The following is a 15,040-nucleotide window of genomic DNA, read 5'->3' on the forward strand; positions in this document are numbered from 1 at the left end:
TGTACAACAATAGATGTGACCAGAACAAGTGTGGTAAAATCATCACTTTCCCAAGAAAGATAGCAGTTAATCCCCCCATATTTTGTGAGAAGGAAGCCATTTGGCTATCATGGACTGCACACTTGTTGCTTTTGGGCAAGTATAGATTTATCTAGCACAAGCTTCTGGACCATTAGTCTATATACAAACAACACTTGTTTTTTTCCTCCTGTTCTGTTTCTCCTGTTTTACTGGGTTATGGTATTGTGGACTGCACGGATTTTGCATGGTGATAAACGGTTCTGAAACTCAACTGTTTTCATCCTGAGCGTGGGGAACGAAGGCCACTGGTTCTAAGGTCAAAGAAACTATTTTTGGTTTTTACACCTGTAATCCTGCAGGGATAAGAAGAAATTGATGGAGTTTTTCAGCCCACACACATAACGTACAACTCAGGAAATAAGGGCCCCAGCCTGCGGAAACAGGACTTGAAATTACCTCAGAATTCTACGTAATCTAATATTGCATGTGCTTACAGTTATAACAGTGGCTCTGAAGACTTGCTGAAAAAGAGACTGAAAGCTATAAAATATGAGGTCAGGAAATTGTGATGAAAAATTAATTTCTTGAGCAAGAGCTGAAAGAGGTGATGCTCTTCAGAAAATTGAACCCACACCTCAGACACAAGAACAGCAAATCTCTTTAAAAAAGGCAAACAGCAGCTAACTACTTTCTCTTGCCTTTAAACCATCATGCAAGGCAACAACAACAGGAGAAAAAAGAACACCCTCCCCCCAGAACAACAGTCAGCAAATAAATGAACAATAACTAGAACTAACATTACATTTTAAGCCAGTTTGGCATACCGGTTAAGAGCAACAGGATTCTAATCTGGAGAACTGGGTTTGATTCCTCACTCCTCCACTTGAAGCCAGCTGACTCTGTGTAAGTCACAGCTCTTTCAGAGCTCTCTCAGCCCCACCCACCTCACAGGGTGATTGTTGTGGGGATAAGAATAGCATACTTTGTAAACCACTCTGAGTGGGCATTAAGTTGTCCTGAAGTGCGGTGTATAAATTGAATGTGTTGTTATTATTATTATTAAACAATTTATTAAAAACCAAAACATGCTCTCCAAAACAGCAAAAGCAGTTTTTAAAAGGTAAACTGTAAAAAAAACTTCTCTCCTAGACACAGGGCAACCTCCCCTCCCCACCCAAAAGTCAGGGAAAAAGTGAGTCTACTACTCTCAAACCAGATTGCTATCCTCCAGCAGGCAGTGAAGGCCTTCCTACAGGCAGCAATGCAGCAGCAGTAGTCAGGCAGCAAATCCACTGGTAAATCCCAAAAGCAAAGAGAAAAGACCAGGCCAGAGCAAGCAGCCACCTCTATCCAGGCTAGACCAACAAAATGGAGACTGCACTGAGCCAAGCCGGCTTTTTTTAACTGGCCTGGTTGACCACTCCCTCCCACCCTCTCCACTCCCTCTGCTTCACTTCCCCTCCTTCTCCTCCTCCCCTCTTGGGAGAAAAAAGCAGGAGAAGAGCAGGATGGAGCCAGCCAGAGACTGAAACAGTTTCCTAGATTAGCCTGGATTGAATTAAGGGATCTTGACCAGGGTTCCTGTACTGGATCTGGGATTCTCTAATCTGAACTCACAACTACACGGCTCAAATCCTGATCCAGTCACAAATCCACAAGGGTAGCCTTAGATAATTTATGTGAAATATCTGGACTCTTGATTTGCACTACATAAATCCTGCATATTGGGTTGGATTCTGCACAGGATTTTTACTGATGGAAGGGGAGGGCGTGATTTTTGCCCGCTCTGTTCTCATGCTGTTTGGGAGGGGGGGGATTTTTGGTCTGCAGCAGGAAGTAAGCTGAGCTCTGCTGACATTAAAATTTTTCAAATTCATACTAAGACTACACTCCTATGCAGAGCTGCTTTATCTAAGCCCACTGATTTTAATGGACTTAGAATGGAGTAACTCTGCGTAGGATTGCAGTGTAAATAGTAACGTGAACATCTGGGTTTTTATTTATTTAGGAAGTGAGGAAAATCCTACTCCTACTCCACCATTTGTGTTGATATATTTAAAGAGGTGGGAAAAAACAAACTTACATTCAAGTATTAAATAAATCCCAAACACTAAGTCATATTGTACATCAACAAACAGTCAATTTCAAACCAAAACCTAGTAGGGTTGTATACATTTTTTTAAAACATGTAATCCATTTTCTTTACTACTATGTTATATTCTGTTATGCAAGACAGATTTCACAAACTACTGGAACTTCTGTGGTTATGGATGTGAGCTGGTGCAATGGCTAGAGGGACAGACTAGGATCTGAGCGATACAGGTTTGATTCTCTGCTCTGTCATGGAAGCTTGAAGGGTGCCTAACCTACTTTTACAGGGTTGTTGTGAGGGGAAAAACAGAGGAGAGGAGAAAGATGTAAGCCAGTTTGGATTCCCACTGGGGAGAAAGGTGGGCTATAAATGAAGTAAAATAAAAAAATTTCCCAGAAAAGCAACAGCTTATCTGGGGGAAAACCTTTAACATTACAACCAATTTTGGATAGGGTCAGACTTCTCAATAATTGGGTTCAGTGTTTGGGGGTGCTGTTACATCACTTATGGGGGCTCAATTAGCATCCATTCCAGTTGCCCCTTCTAGAAAAGCATGATCTTGTCACAACTTAACTTTCAGTAATGTCCAAGCAATACTACTCAGATATTATACATAGGGGTGCTTTTGAAAAGTCTCTGCATATTTCAAGCAGCTCGGAATACAACAGCCATCTTGGAAAATCCCTGTTCGCAGTGTGACAAGACGCGTCAGATGTTGAAAGATCTCTAGGCTTTCTGTTTCTGAGCAACGCTGGTACTGATCGTTAGAGCCTTAAATGGCTAGGACCAAGGTATTCGAAAAACTTTCTCCTCCCATAAAAACCTGTCAGTTATTAAAACCATCATCAGAGGCCCTTCTCCAGATGCCCCCACCTTTTAAAGTAGGAGGAGATGGGGCCTTTTTTGTGGTTGCACCCTGTTTAAGGAACTTCAGCCAAAAGATAATTTGTCACTTGCTTCCTTTTTTTTTGTCCCATGGAGAATACTCTAGATTCTGGCTGCAGTTTGGAACCCACTTAGAAGGAACTTCTGAAAGAATTTGCTACGCGATAGAGTGCAGTTGTTCCTTTAGGCAGCGGTCCAGCGCAGGAATGGCTAGTTTTCCCCTTCATTTACTCTGCCTTTCTCACCAGTAAGAACACAAAAAAACCTATTTAGATAACTGTCTCCTCTGTACGCTATCTTTCCTTCGAGACTCATGATCAGGCCTAAATCTATTTTTCCAGATGCTATGCCATACCATATTTGAGTAGAAAGAGTATGCTGATCCAAAACAAAATTCAGATTGATGCGAAACACTGATCCAAAACAAAATTCAAAAACACAAGGTCCATCTAGTATCTTTTAAACAAAACAATACAAAATAGTGTATGGTAGTTTTCGAAGATACCAAGCAAGCCAACTTCATTTACACAGACTTCCATAGAAGCACTCACCTGACACTCCTGTTGTGAAGCTATTTGTCATCCTGGTGAGCAAATTCCCTGGGGTTAGCTGATACTCTTTTTGTGAGGTTAACAGCCTGATCCACTGCAGAATCAGGCATACTTAAACCACGTCTAATTCTGCACAGGACAAAGCGATGTACACAGCAGGAGTAGGAGGCTTTTCCCAGCCTGTGTGTGTGAGTTGGATCTGGAGAGAGGGAAGCTGCGTCCCATTTTACCCAGTCCAGGGACAAACAGAGCAGCAGAAGACAAGACAGCCTCTGCAATACAGCACCTTATGATATTCTACTGCTTGGAGGAAAACCTTAGAAGTTGGGGGTTTGCATTATTTGGGAATATGTGTGCAGTTTCTCCAGGAACAGGAGCCATGGTGAATAGCGGAGATGTACACTGTAGATAATCTGGTGGTGAGATGAGGCATTTCATCACAGGCCTAAACCCCTTGCTTAAACAGGAACAGTAGCAATAGGAAGTGGCACAGCGATGTGGTAGAGAGGGACATAAAACCTAGTAAATGTGTATCAGTCCCAGAAAACGGACCTTTGGACACTTACCGTGAAGGGTCCTTCTCCTCTGAGGAAAGGAGGACATCTTGGGTGATTCCCACCATCCAATCAGGGAGGCAGGAACTAACTTTCTTCCTCTTCCTGTCTAGCCTGTGGGACCACCCTCTCTTCAGTTCAGGTGACTCCACAAAGCAGTAACATTGAATTTATCATTCAGCAACTGTTAATACTGAGAGAAAAAACACCTGTTGCATTAACATGTACTGTAAATAAAGCATAACCCGGAGGAGGTATAAGAATGAGGCAGCAGGGTAGAGAAGGACGGAGACCCGGGGAGGGCAAGATGTCCTCCTTTCCTCAGAGGAGAAGGACCCTTCACGGTAAGTGTCCAAAGGTCCGTTCTCCCTCTGAGGCGGAGGACATCTTGGGTGCTCCCAAAGCAGTTTCCAGTTTCTGGGTGGGATGTGGTCTTCGTCCATGATCACGCACTGCAGTACTTTTCCACTACAGTCGCTGTCCGCTGAATCATATAGATTCGATTTGTAGCATCTTAATAAGGTCAAGACTGACAAACTTGCAGCCTTCTACAAAAGTGTTCCCGTGTAACGCTGCACTGGTAGTAGCATCCCTCAAAGAGTGAGCTGGTATCCCACAAGGAACCTCTGCAAAAAGAGTTTTTAGGAGTTTTGATAGTGTATGTTTTGCTATTGGCACCTGCTGCTGCTGAAGACATTTTCTTCCCTAAACTGAGATGAGATATATTTAAGAACAGTAAGACTGACTTTCTAAATTGCAATATTCGGAGCAGAGGCCTTAATCCTCCTTCTGACATCTAGGTTGTGTCAGAGCCCCTCCCTAGTCTATTTAGGGTACAGGTATAAATATGGTAGCCTTATCTCTTGCAAACTATGCAGTTTGGAATACGGTTTTGGAAGACAGTACGAGGCATCACCTTACTATTGGGAAAGATACAGAGTTCAGGTCTGACTAAATCTTCTGGCAGACGCGAACATAATAAGGAAGATAGTCTTCATTCTCAGCCTTCTTAGGGGAACATCCTTGACTGGTTCAAATGGATGCTTGGTCAGGGCTGTGTAAAATGTCTACTGAGTGAGGGCTTCCCAATAAGAGTTGTAAATTCTGAGCATAAACTGTTTTCTGAATGCTAGGAGAATGTCGGCCACCTCTCAGAAATATTCCCATCTTAGAAAGGTGTTCCTTTCTATTTCCACACGGTTAAGCAGAATAAGTCTAAATGAGAGAGCCAAATCGGCCCCTGCTGTAACTTGACCGGATAGGTCAGTAGGATGAGAGGTGCAAATATCACCATCTGTTGGAGGGTGGAAAGGCATGGTCTGTTACTGGTAAGGGTAGTAATACATAGAGGAGGCCTAATGGCCACTGCAATGTCAGGGCATCTGCTTGTGAGTAGAACAAATCTTGTCATGTACCCCAGTAGTTGATGGCTGTGTTGGGGCGCACACAGGTTCATTAGGTGTTGTGAAGTGCAATGTTATGAGATGTTTCTTAAGGGACTATACCCGTTGTCCCCTCAGCCAGTCTGCCTGGGCATTGGATATGCCTTTGATGTGTACAGTTCTGATTGAAGCTAGGTGACCATCCTCCCAGGTAAGTATCCTTGCTGCCACCTGTGTCACTTCAAGGTCTTGAATCCCCCCTGCTTGTTTATATATGTTTTGTCTGCAACCTTGTCCATACAGAGCTCTGAACTGGAAAAGGGCCAGACAAATTGCTCCCCTTTCTACGTCATTGATAGGAAGACATGCCTAACCTGATTCTTACACCTGTAAATATTTGTTGTTCTTGAAGGATCATGAATCTTTTGCTTTGTATTGGGTTGGTGACCTTAGCTCAGATGGGTTTTGATCTGAAGTGGTATCTGAATGGGAAGATCTGTCTTCTCCATGATCTGTTGTTAATCAGATCTAAGTAAGGTCTGAAGTGGTCTTGCCTATAGACGACCCCAAAGGTATTGCATTGTAGGTAGCAACTAGCAAACCCATCAGTTTCAGTAGTGTTGTGAGAAGTGATTTTGCACTCTGATGACAGTCTCAGTCAGCAGTTTGGTCTTCCTGACCTTTTCTTTGGAGAGGGATAGAAAAAACCATTTTGGTGACTGTGATCTAACCCAGGTGTTCAAGCTTGTAGGAACTGAATGGTGAATTGAGTGTTGTGGTGAGATTTTCTCTTGAACCGATCAGGAGATCCAAGTGAACATGAATACCCCGTCTCTGAAACGTATGATGGGGTTGAACATGAATTTTGTAAATACTCTTGGTGTGATGGACAGGCCAAAACAGGATGGCTCAGAACTGCCAATTTTTGTTTTATTATTATTGTTGTTGTTGTTGTTGTTAATTAATTTATTTGTTTGTTTATTTTAAAAACATAAAATCTTAGATAATTTTGATGGGCTGTCAGAATTGGTACATGGAGGTATGTCTCTGTGAGATCTGTAGATGTCATGTGTTCTTCTGATTGATTTAGTCACTGCGACTGAGCACAGAGTCTCCATTCAGAAGTGATATAATTTGATAAACTTGTTCAAAAAACTTGAGGTCTAATAACACCCTCCAGTCCCTATTCTTTTTAGGGACTGAGAAGAAGATTGAGTAGACCCCTTTCTGGAGGGCAGCTTTCAAATTGTATGGAATAGCCTTGTGAGACTATGTGTAAGGCCTGCCTGCTTGTCAACCTAAGCTTGATGGTAAAGAGTAGTTGGCCTCTCACGGGACAGCTAGCAAGTTCTGTCTTAGAGATCTGGGTATTAAGGTTGATCTCTTTCCCCGTGTGGAGAACTGGCTGTTTGATCTTGGGAAAAGGTAAGCATTATCCCCACAATACAGCTGGAGAGCTGGGACTGAGAGGACTGGTTTATCCAAGACCATGTGGCAAGTTCATGGCAGCAGTGAGAAGTAAACCTGCAGAGTACTGCATCACTGTTCAGTTATTTAACCGTTATACTACAAGTGTGGTCTTAAAAAGACACACACACCCTTATTAAAGGGTTGCCTAGATTAACCTCAGGATGGCCATTTGGAATCTTGTCTGGACCTTAGTAGTGTGTGTTATGAATAAAAGGCTGAGGTCCGATGGATCTCCTCTCAGACTGTTTGAGTGTTTTTGGCAACACATTCTTCTGTCCTAGGTCTCAATCTAGATCTTTCCCATGGCACCCCCAAATAGCTTGTCTCTCTGAAAGAGGTAAGCCAGGATGATAATCTTAGAGTGTGAATCTGCTGGCCATGCTCTTACTCAAGCGTGCCAGCTTGTCACTGCTGTCAAGACCATAATCCTAGAAGAAAAAGGTAAATGTATCCAGGATGATGTCTGTCTTGAAGGTATTGGCCCTTACATTTCTGTTTGCCCCTTCAATGGGGGCAGCTATTGTTGTACAGGAGGAGTTGGATCAGTTTCCAGATCCATACTCCTGACACTCTTGAGGCAATAGAGACAATAGCTGTAGCCTTAATAGCCATGGTCACGGACTCGTGAGCTCTTGTTAGCATGGCCTCTCTCTTCTTGTCTAAGTGGTCTCTGACTGATCCTTACCCATCTTCTGACCAGAGCCCAGATGACTGAAGAGTAGCCACTGGAGGTTTCATCGCAGGTACCTGCAACAACTCATAGCAAAAAAGGTAGTAAGTACAGGGGTTTTTTTTGGGGGGGGGGGGAGACCAAGTTTGGGGATTATTAATTGGCTTATGGTGTAGAACACTCAGCCTTGAACCTTCTCCACAAATATTCTGGAAATGGGAGGACCTTTCCTGAGGAACCTTCACGAGGAAGTGACTCGTTTCCCTGGGCTGGATTTAGTATTCCCAGTCCTACTCCCCCAAGGCTAATTTTTACAGCTCTAAGGCTGAGAATGTCTTAGGTGTAAATACTGGTAGACCTCAGATTCTGACAGCTGGACTGACTGTTCTGGTAGGGATATTTCTTCCTTTTCCACATCTGAAGGAATTCATCCTTCTTCCTGTCATTACAAACTCCATCTGAGGGTGATTCCCCTGCTCCGTGGGGATCCCTGAATTATAAACGTTACAAACTGCCTTATTCTGACTCAGACCATCAGTCAGTGTTCTCTCCTCAGACTGGCAGCAGGTCACCAGGGTCTCAGAAAGAGGGGTTTTTTTTTTTTTTCCCCCCTCCTCATCTACCTAATCTTTTAAACTGGAGTTAAGGGGAACAAACCTGGATCTTTTGCATACAAAGCAGAAGCTCTTCCACAGAGCTACAGCCTTACTCATGGAGGGAGGAGGAGGTAGACACCACACCACTATTTCCTCTCTCCTGGTTAGTCTTAAGAGTTAAAAGGTTCAAAGACACCGGCAAAATTGCGCCCTTTATACATTACCCATCTGACAGGGAAAGGCAGGGCTAGATCCTGTTGTAAAAGCAGGGCTAAATCCAAAGGGGAAAGGCCTGCTGTAAAATCTCCAGGCAGGAGATTGGCATGGGCACATTCACATGGAGCCAGGGCTGAGGAGATTCCTGGAATCTTTATAGGGCCAAGGTGCTTCTGACTGGTAAAGTAACAGGATTTTCTCCCTCACAGCCAGTCTAATTGCTGACAGGAATTCTGGAGGTATAACACGCTCAGGGGAACACTTACGTGGCCCTCCTGGGCTTGTCGGCTGGAGCTCTGGGTGTCTGGATTATGTTTCAGCCGTGTTTCTCCTGCCAGGAGATTGGCAAGTGCGTTGCGTTGTTTCCCGCCAAAATTGAGCTCCACCAGGTGGCGCTGTTCTCAGCTGGCTGGCTGAGGCACGCTGTTTTAACAAGCTCCCTCTGTGGAAGATGGAGCTGTTGAGAGGCCTGCGTCTCTTCCAAGGCCATTTCCTTGCCGGGGAACACATACAGCCTCAGAGGCATGTTGGTGCCGGCTGGGCCTGTTCCCGCCATCGGTAGGACGGCACTCCATGGGAACAGCCCAAATTCTCCTTGCCAGGGAACCCATACAGCCTCAGAGGCATGCTGGTGCTGGCTGGGCCTGTTCCCGCCACCGGAAGGATGGCTCTCCGTGGGAACAGCCCAAATTCTTCTCCATGAAGCTTTCCTCAGAGTCCGATGACTCTCTAGAGACCATCTCTTCCTCTTCTTTTCTTTCTTTGGCAAGAGGAGCAAAAGAAGAGGAAATGGGAGTAGAGTAAGGTAATGAAGTAAGTAAGGAGTAAGGTAAAGAATGATTTGAGGAAGAAGAAAGATAAACAAGAGATAGAGAGAAAAAAGGCAGCAGAGCTAGTCTGCTGCAGAACTGCTCTCCCTGGAGGCAGGAACAGAACTGAAGAGAGGGTGGTCCCACAGGCTAGACAGGAAGAGGAAGAAAGTTAGTTCCTGCCTCCCTGATTGGATGGTGGGAATCACCCAAGATGTCCTCCGCCTCAGAGGGAGAACACCCAACGTTCTCATCCAACACATCTATTAAATAGCACCTGAATTCCCCACCCCATTGCTTGTTGTGCTACAGCTGTTCTTTTTAAAAACTGAAATCAGATCTCCGGTGTCTCAGGAGATTTTGGGCGGTATGATCCTGTGCAGATGTACTCTTACTAAGTCCCACTAAGTTTTATGAGACTTACTTCCAGGTAGCTAAGACTGCAACCCTGAACATATAAAGCTTCCTTATACAGACCACTGGTGTATCTAGCCTAGCATTCAAGCAGGTAGATGTCACGGCTTTAATGACCGGATCATTCTTAGCCCCACTATCCACGATTCTTGTACCTGAAAATAACACTAAGGAACTTTTGCCTGCAAAGCATGTGCTTCACCACTAAGCTATAGCCTCTCTCCATAACTTAAAAAAGAATGAAATGAAAAAGTGACCTCTCATCTCTGAACTCTTGCCACAAAAACGTGGTTGTCAGGTTAATCCTTCTTAGAAAGCCTATAATTCCTCTTTACTCCTACAATAAATTATTTTGGGCAAAAATTTGAAGCAACCATTATACAGGCCTTTTTAATAGCAAACATACAGTTTTTATAACTAGTTCAAGTTTTGTATAAAATTTACATTTTGTGGTAAAATAAAACGGCAAATGTACAGAAGCCTCAGACTGCCCCAATTTTTTCCCATATCATGAAAGAAATTTTCCTTCCCGTGAATTTACTGCTGCGCATTTTTTGAGCTTGCTGTAAAAAAAGAAGCACATGCTGAAAAAGATTTTAAAATTTGAAAGGTCAAATCTCTGGAAAGTTAAAAATGGATTATTTCAATTTGCTGCCTGATTTTTTGGGGGTGGGGGGCGTGCGTTATATGAGGGAACGCATTATTGTAACTTTCACCCTCGAGCCATGATGCTGGTGTTGTATCCTGCCACAAAATGCAACTTGATGCCTTTTAAAAGAAACGTTCTGCTTCTCTGTGTTGCCAGAGGCTTTTAAAAAATATATTCCTATGGTACTGAAAGCTTTCTTCTGTTGGTAGCCAGAATGAAATTTATGATCATCACTTGCAAATTTATGATCATCAGCTGACAGCCAGTTTGGTGTAGTGGTTAAGAGCGCGGAACTCTAATCTGGAGAGCCAGGTTTGATTCCTCACTCCTCTACTTGAAGCCAGCTGGGTGACTTTGGAACAGTCACAGCTCTCTCAGAGCTCTCTCAGCCCCACCCACCTCACAGGGTGTTTTGTTATGGGGATAATAACCGCTCTGAGTGGGCATTAAGTTGTCCTGAAGAGCGCATATAAATTGAATGTTGTTGCTGTTATTAAATACAGCTGCTGCCTCATTGCTGACAGCTAAATGGAACCTCCAAATTCAGAAGCACTGTACCTCAATATCAGATACTAGCCACACGGGTTGTATGTGACTTGTTTAGTGCTCACTCTAGAGGCATCTGGATTCGAAAAAAGTTGATGGACTGATCTGTCAGCAATACTTTATGTACAGAAGCTGTAATTAGCATGTTTTGGTCTATTTTTCTTCCAAGGAGATCCATTTTTAATTTTAAATCCCCTGAAATAGGCCAGTCACGTAATCTCAACCTAGTCTATGATTACCCCTATGATATGATACTGGATTTCTACACGTGCGCACACATACACACAGCGAAGTTTTAAATTGATTGTTTGTGTGTTACTTGTTGTTTATTGTCCTGCAGATAAAGCTCACTGCCACACTACTAAATCAGTATGCATAAGGAGATTTTTCAGCACTAATTGGGGCCTTGATTCAACACGTGCTAACCCAAAAGATTCATTTACCTTACCAAAAGGTAAAGCAACTGGCAAGAGATCTTTCATTTTATTCTGTCTGGAGTAAAGAAAATACAAAAGCTCTCTTGCAATTACATCTTCCTTTCAACACAATGACAATATATTGGAGTGAAGAACGAGGATGATTTTTGCTATAATGCCAAGTAGGCTAGATACTGCATTTGCCCGATTTTGCTAAGCAACAGGTACTCAGCTAGAAAATACATAACCATTAAACAGGAACACCCACAATAAAATCAGATGCAGGAGAGTCCCAGGAATCTGGCCCCCTGCCAGGGATTACCAGCTTAACATTACAGAAAAAGAGAAGAACGTGCCATTGAGTCACAACTGACTCACGGAGACCCCATCCTCAGTGCATTCCAGGCAAGAGTCAAGTGAAGATAGTTTTTATTGCCTTCTTCTGCATAGCAACCCCAGTCTTCCTTGGTGGTCTCCTACCCAAGCACTGGCCATGGCCAACCCTGCCCAGCTCCAAAATATCAATAAGCCACAGCAACCAAATGTCTATCCTTAGAGAAGCCAACCCAGTTGTGTGTGTTGATTTATTTAGATCTATTCTTCTTAACAGAGAATTTTAATATGAAATATTCTGCTCTGTGTGAGAACACAGCGGAAAGAGAGACTCTACCATTTCGCCCAGAAAATACTAAGCATTTAAACCTGCAGTAGTAGCAGCTGCTTCCGTCACCATTCCCAAAACAAAGCAATGCAGGAGCGGTTTTGTCACATGGAAGCCACAACATTCCCAACCTAAGTACACGTGCATATATGTACGCACACACACACACCACTGCTACCCTGTATTAGGTAACATGGATTAACTATGTGGATCAGAACTCCCACTTCCTCCATAAACGGAAAGGATACTTTGCCTCTCACATTAATTGTTTAACCATTTCAACTGCAAGTAATACAGGGTGGTTAAAGATCTTGATCTTAAGTGACCGAATCACTAGGAAAAAAATATTCAGTGACTATTTGTAAACAGATACGCAGTCTCTTTCTTGTCAGCCAGCCACACGGTTCAAGCCCACATCAGCAACAGAGGCCAATTCCTCATGTGTGCTTAGTATTCCTTTTAGCTAGGGACGAGCCCAATAGCTAAGGAAAACAAATGTGTGTGCGTTTCTGAAAATATTTCTGCATTCCTTTCCCCTTTAGTGTATTATGAAAGCCAAACACAACAGCAGTACTTGGCTCATATGTTTTTCTTGACTAAACAGCACATGTTCAAATCTTTGCACTCAATGGAGAAAAAAGAGGGTAAAATTAAGCTCATTTAGAGCATAAGGGACTAGGATAATCTAATGCCACAACCCCAGCACATGGGGAAAAGAGGGCAAAGCAAAGCTAATTAAGAACATAGGTGAGGGGGGAAAGTAGGACTCAAAAAGAAGCCACCAGATGCCTTTCCTCCTAGATACTTTGGCGTGTGTATTTTGAAACCCTAAACATAACATTTTGTCCATATACTTAAAAACAGCTAAATAGTACTCATTCAAATCCTTGTGCACGTGTGGGTGCATGAGGAAGAAAGACAAAAAAAAATCTGTTTATTTGGACAAAGGACTAGATACTAGAAAACCCCAATGTTTCAGCCCCTAAAACCTAATAGGGTCTGAGGGCCAGAGACAGACAGGACGAGAGGCTGGGCTTGTTGGAGTAGATGAGAGAGAAATGTGGGACTCCAAAAAGAAGCCACCAGCTCCCTCTCCTCCTGGATATTGTGGATGTGTGTCTTTTGAAAACCTAAACATAGCAACATTCTGTCCACATACACAACATAGCTAAATAGCACAGGTTCAAATCCTTGAGCACAGGTGTGCGCACGAGGGAGGGAAAGACAGTAAAATTGTGTTTATTTGGTCAAAGGTCTAGAATACTAGGATAGTATTTAGGGGCTTCAGCCCCTAAAACCTACCAGGGGCAGACAGGACTAGAGGCTAGGCTTGTTAGAATAGAGGAGAGAAATGCAGCACTCAAAAAACAAACAAACCCACCAGCTCCCTCTCCTCCTGGATATTGTGGATGTGTGTCTTTTGAAAACCTAAACATAGCAACATTTTGTCCATATACTCAACACAGCTAAATAGTACAGGTCCTTGGGTACATATATGTGTACGAGGAAAGAAAAAACCCCAGTAAAATTGTGTTTATTTGGCCAAAGGACTAGATAACTTGGATAGCCCCTAAAACCTATAGGGCACAAGGGCCAGGAACAGACAGGATGAGAGGCTGGGCTTTTTAAAGTAGACGAGAGAGAAATGTGGGACTCCAAAAAGAAGCCACCAGCTCCCTTTCCTCCTGGATACTTTGCATGTGTGTCTTTTGAAACCAGAAACATAGCAACATTTTGTCTATATACTCAACATAGCTAAATAGCTCAGGTTCAAATCCTTCTGCACAGGTGTGTGCAGGAGGGAGAAAAAAGACAGTAAAACTGTGTTGATTTAGTCAAAGGACTAGAATTCTAGAAAATGCCACAGTTTCAGCTCCTAAAACCTAATAGGGTGTGAGGGCCAGGGAAGGTAGGGTTGCCAGCCTCCAGGTAGTGGCTGGAGATCTCCTGGAATTACAACTGGTCTCCAGGCCACAGAGATCAGTTCACCTGGAGAAAATGGCTACTTTGGGGAGTGGACTCTATGGAATTATGCCAGGCCAAGGTCCTTTCCCTCCCCAAACCGCCCTTTCTCCAGGTTTCGCCCCCCAGATCTCCAGGAATTTCCCAACTTGGAGCTGGCCACCCTAAGGCCAGGCCAGGGGCAGACAGGAGGAGAGGCTAGGCTTGTTAGGGTAGATGAGAGAGCAATGTGGGGCTCCGAGAGAAGCCCCTTTCCCTCCCCTGGTCCCCTCACCCCATAGTAGCGCGTGTACACATAAACAACGTCAACCCATAGCTTCCCCCCCCCCCGACCCCCGCTCCTCCCGAGGGACTTACGCAGGCAGAGCTGGACGACATAGGCGTAGTAAGACCAGCAGAGGATGCAGCAGATGAACACCACCGGCACCCAATACAGCAGCCACTGGCAGCGGCGCCTCACCCTCCCGCGGCGACTGGCGCTCCGCACCCCCGAGCCCCTCGAGGAAGAGGAAGGGGTCGGCGGCGGCGGCGCCATCTTCCCGCGCCCCGTCCTCCTCGCCCCGTCCCGCTTAGCTGTTCAGGCCGAGCGGGGGGCCTGGGCCCTCGCCCCGCATCCCCACTCGCGGCTGTGGCGGCGGCGGCGGCGCTCTCCCCTCGCTTCGCCTCAGGAAGACGCGGAACGGAGCCGCCGCCGCTCCTCCCCTCCCGCCTCTCCGCGCTGCCTTTCTCGCCAGTCACAGGCGGGCCAGGAAACGGCCTCGGGCGGCCCGCGAAGCCCGGTCTTCGGCGCGGGCGCGGGAGGAGGCCTGCTCGCCGAGGAGACCGGCAGGCCCGCCCCCGGGCAGTCGGGAAAGGCGACTCTCCTCTCCCTGCAGTCATTTGAGGAAAGCTCAGGGTCATAAACAAAACACACATACACACACACCCCGAGGAAGCTGCTCAGTGGCCACAGCAAACTTCCCCGCGCTTGGGGTTGCCAGCCTCCAGGTGGGGGCTGGATGTCTCCCGGAATTACAACTGATCTCCAGGCCATAAAGATGAGTTCCACTGGAGAAAAGGGCTGCTCTGGAAAGGGGACTCCATGGGATTATACTCTCATGCTGCCTCTCCTCCCTCCACAAATCCTGCCGTCTCCAGGCTGCACCC

The 15,040-nt window shown here is 44.9% G+C and overlaps 1 protein-coding gene across 1 annotated transcript in view; it reads right to left on the reverse strand.

The window, feature by feature from the left end:
• The window catches only part of ZDHHC2 (zinc finger DHHC-type palmitoyltransferase 2), a 64,099-nt gene extending 49,377 nt beyond the window's left edge, over window positions 1-14,722 (reverse strand). The window contains exon 1 of the mRNA XM_054989584.1: window positions 14,252-14,722. Coding sequence (XP_054845559.1) covers window positions 14,252-14,429 — 178 coding nt within the window. The 5' untranslated portion in view covers window positions 14,430-14,722. The remainder of the gene's footprint in view (window positions 1-14,251) is intronic.
• Between the last annotated feature and the right edge of the window lie 318 nt (window positions 14,723-15,040).

Source organism: Eublepharis macularius, chromosome 10 (assembly GCF_028583425.1).
Source record: "Eublepharis macularius isolate TG4126 chromosome 10, MPM_Emac_v1.0, whole genome shotgun sequence".
Lineage (NCBI taxonomy): Eukaryota > Metazoa > Chordata > Lepidosauria > Squamata > Eublepharidae > Eublepharis > Eublepharis macularius.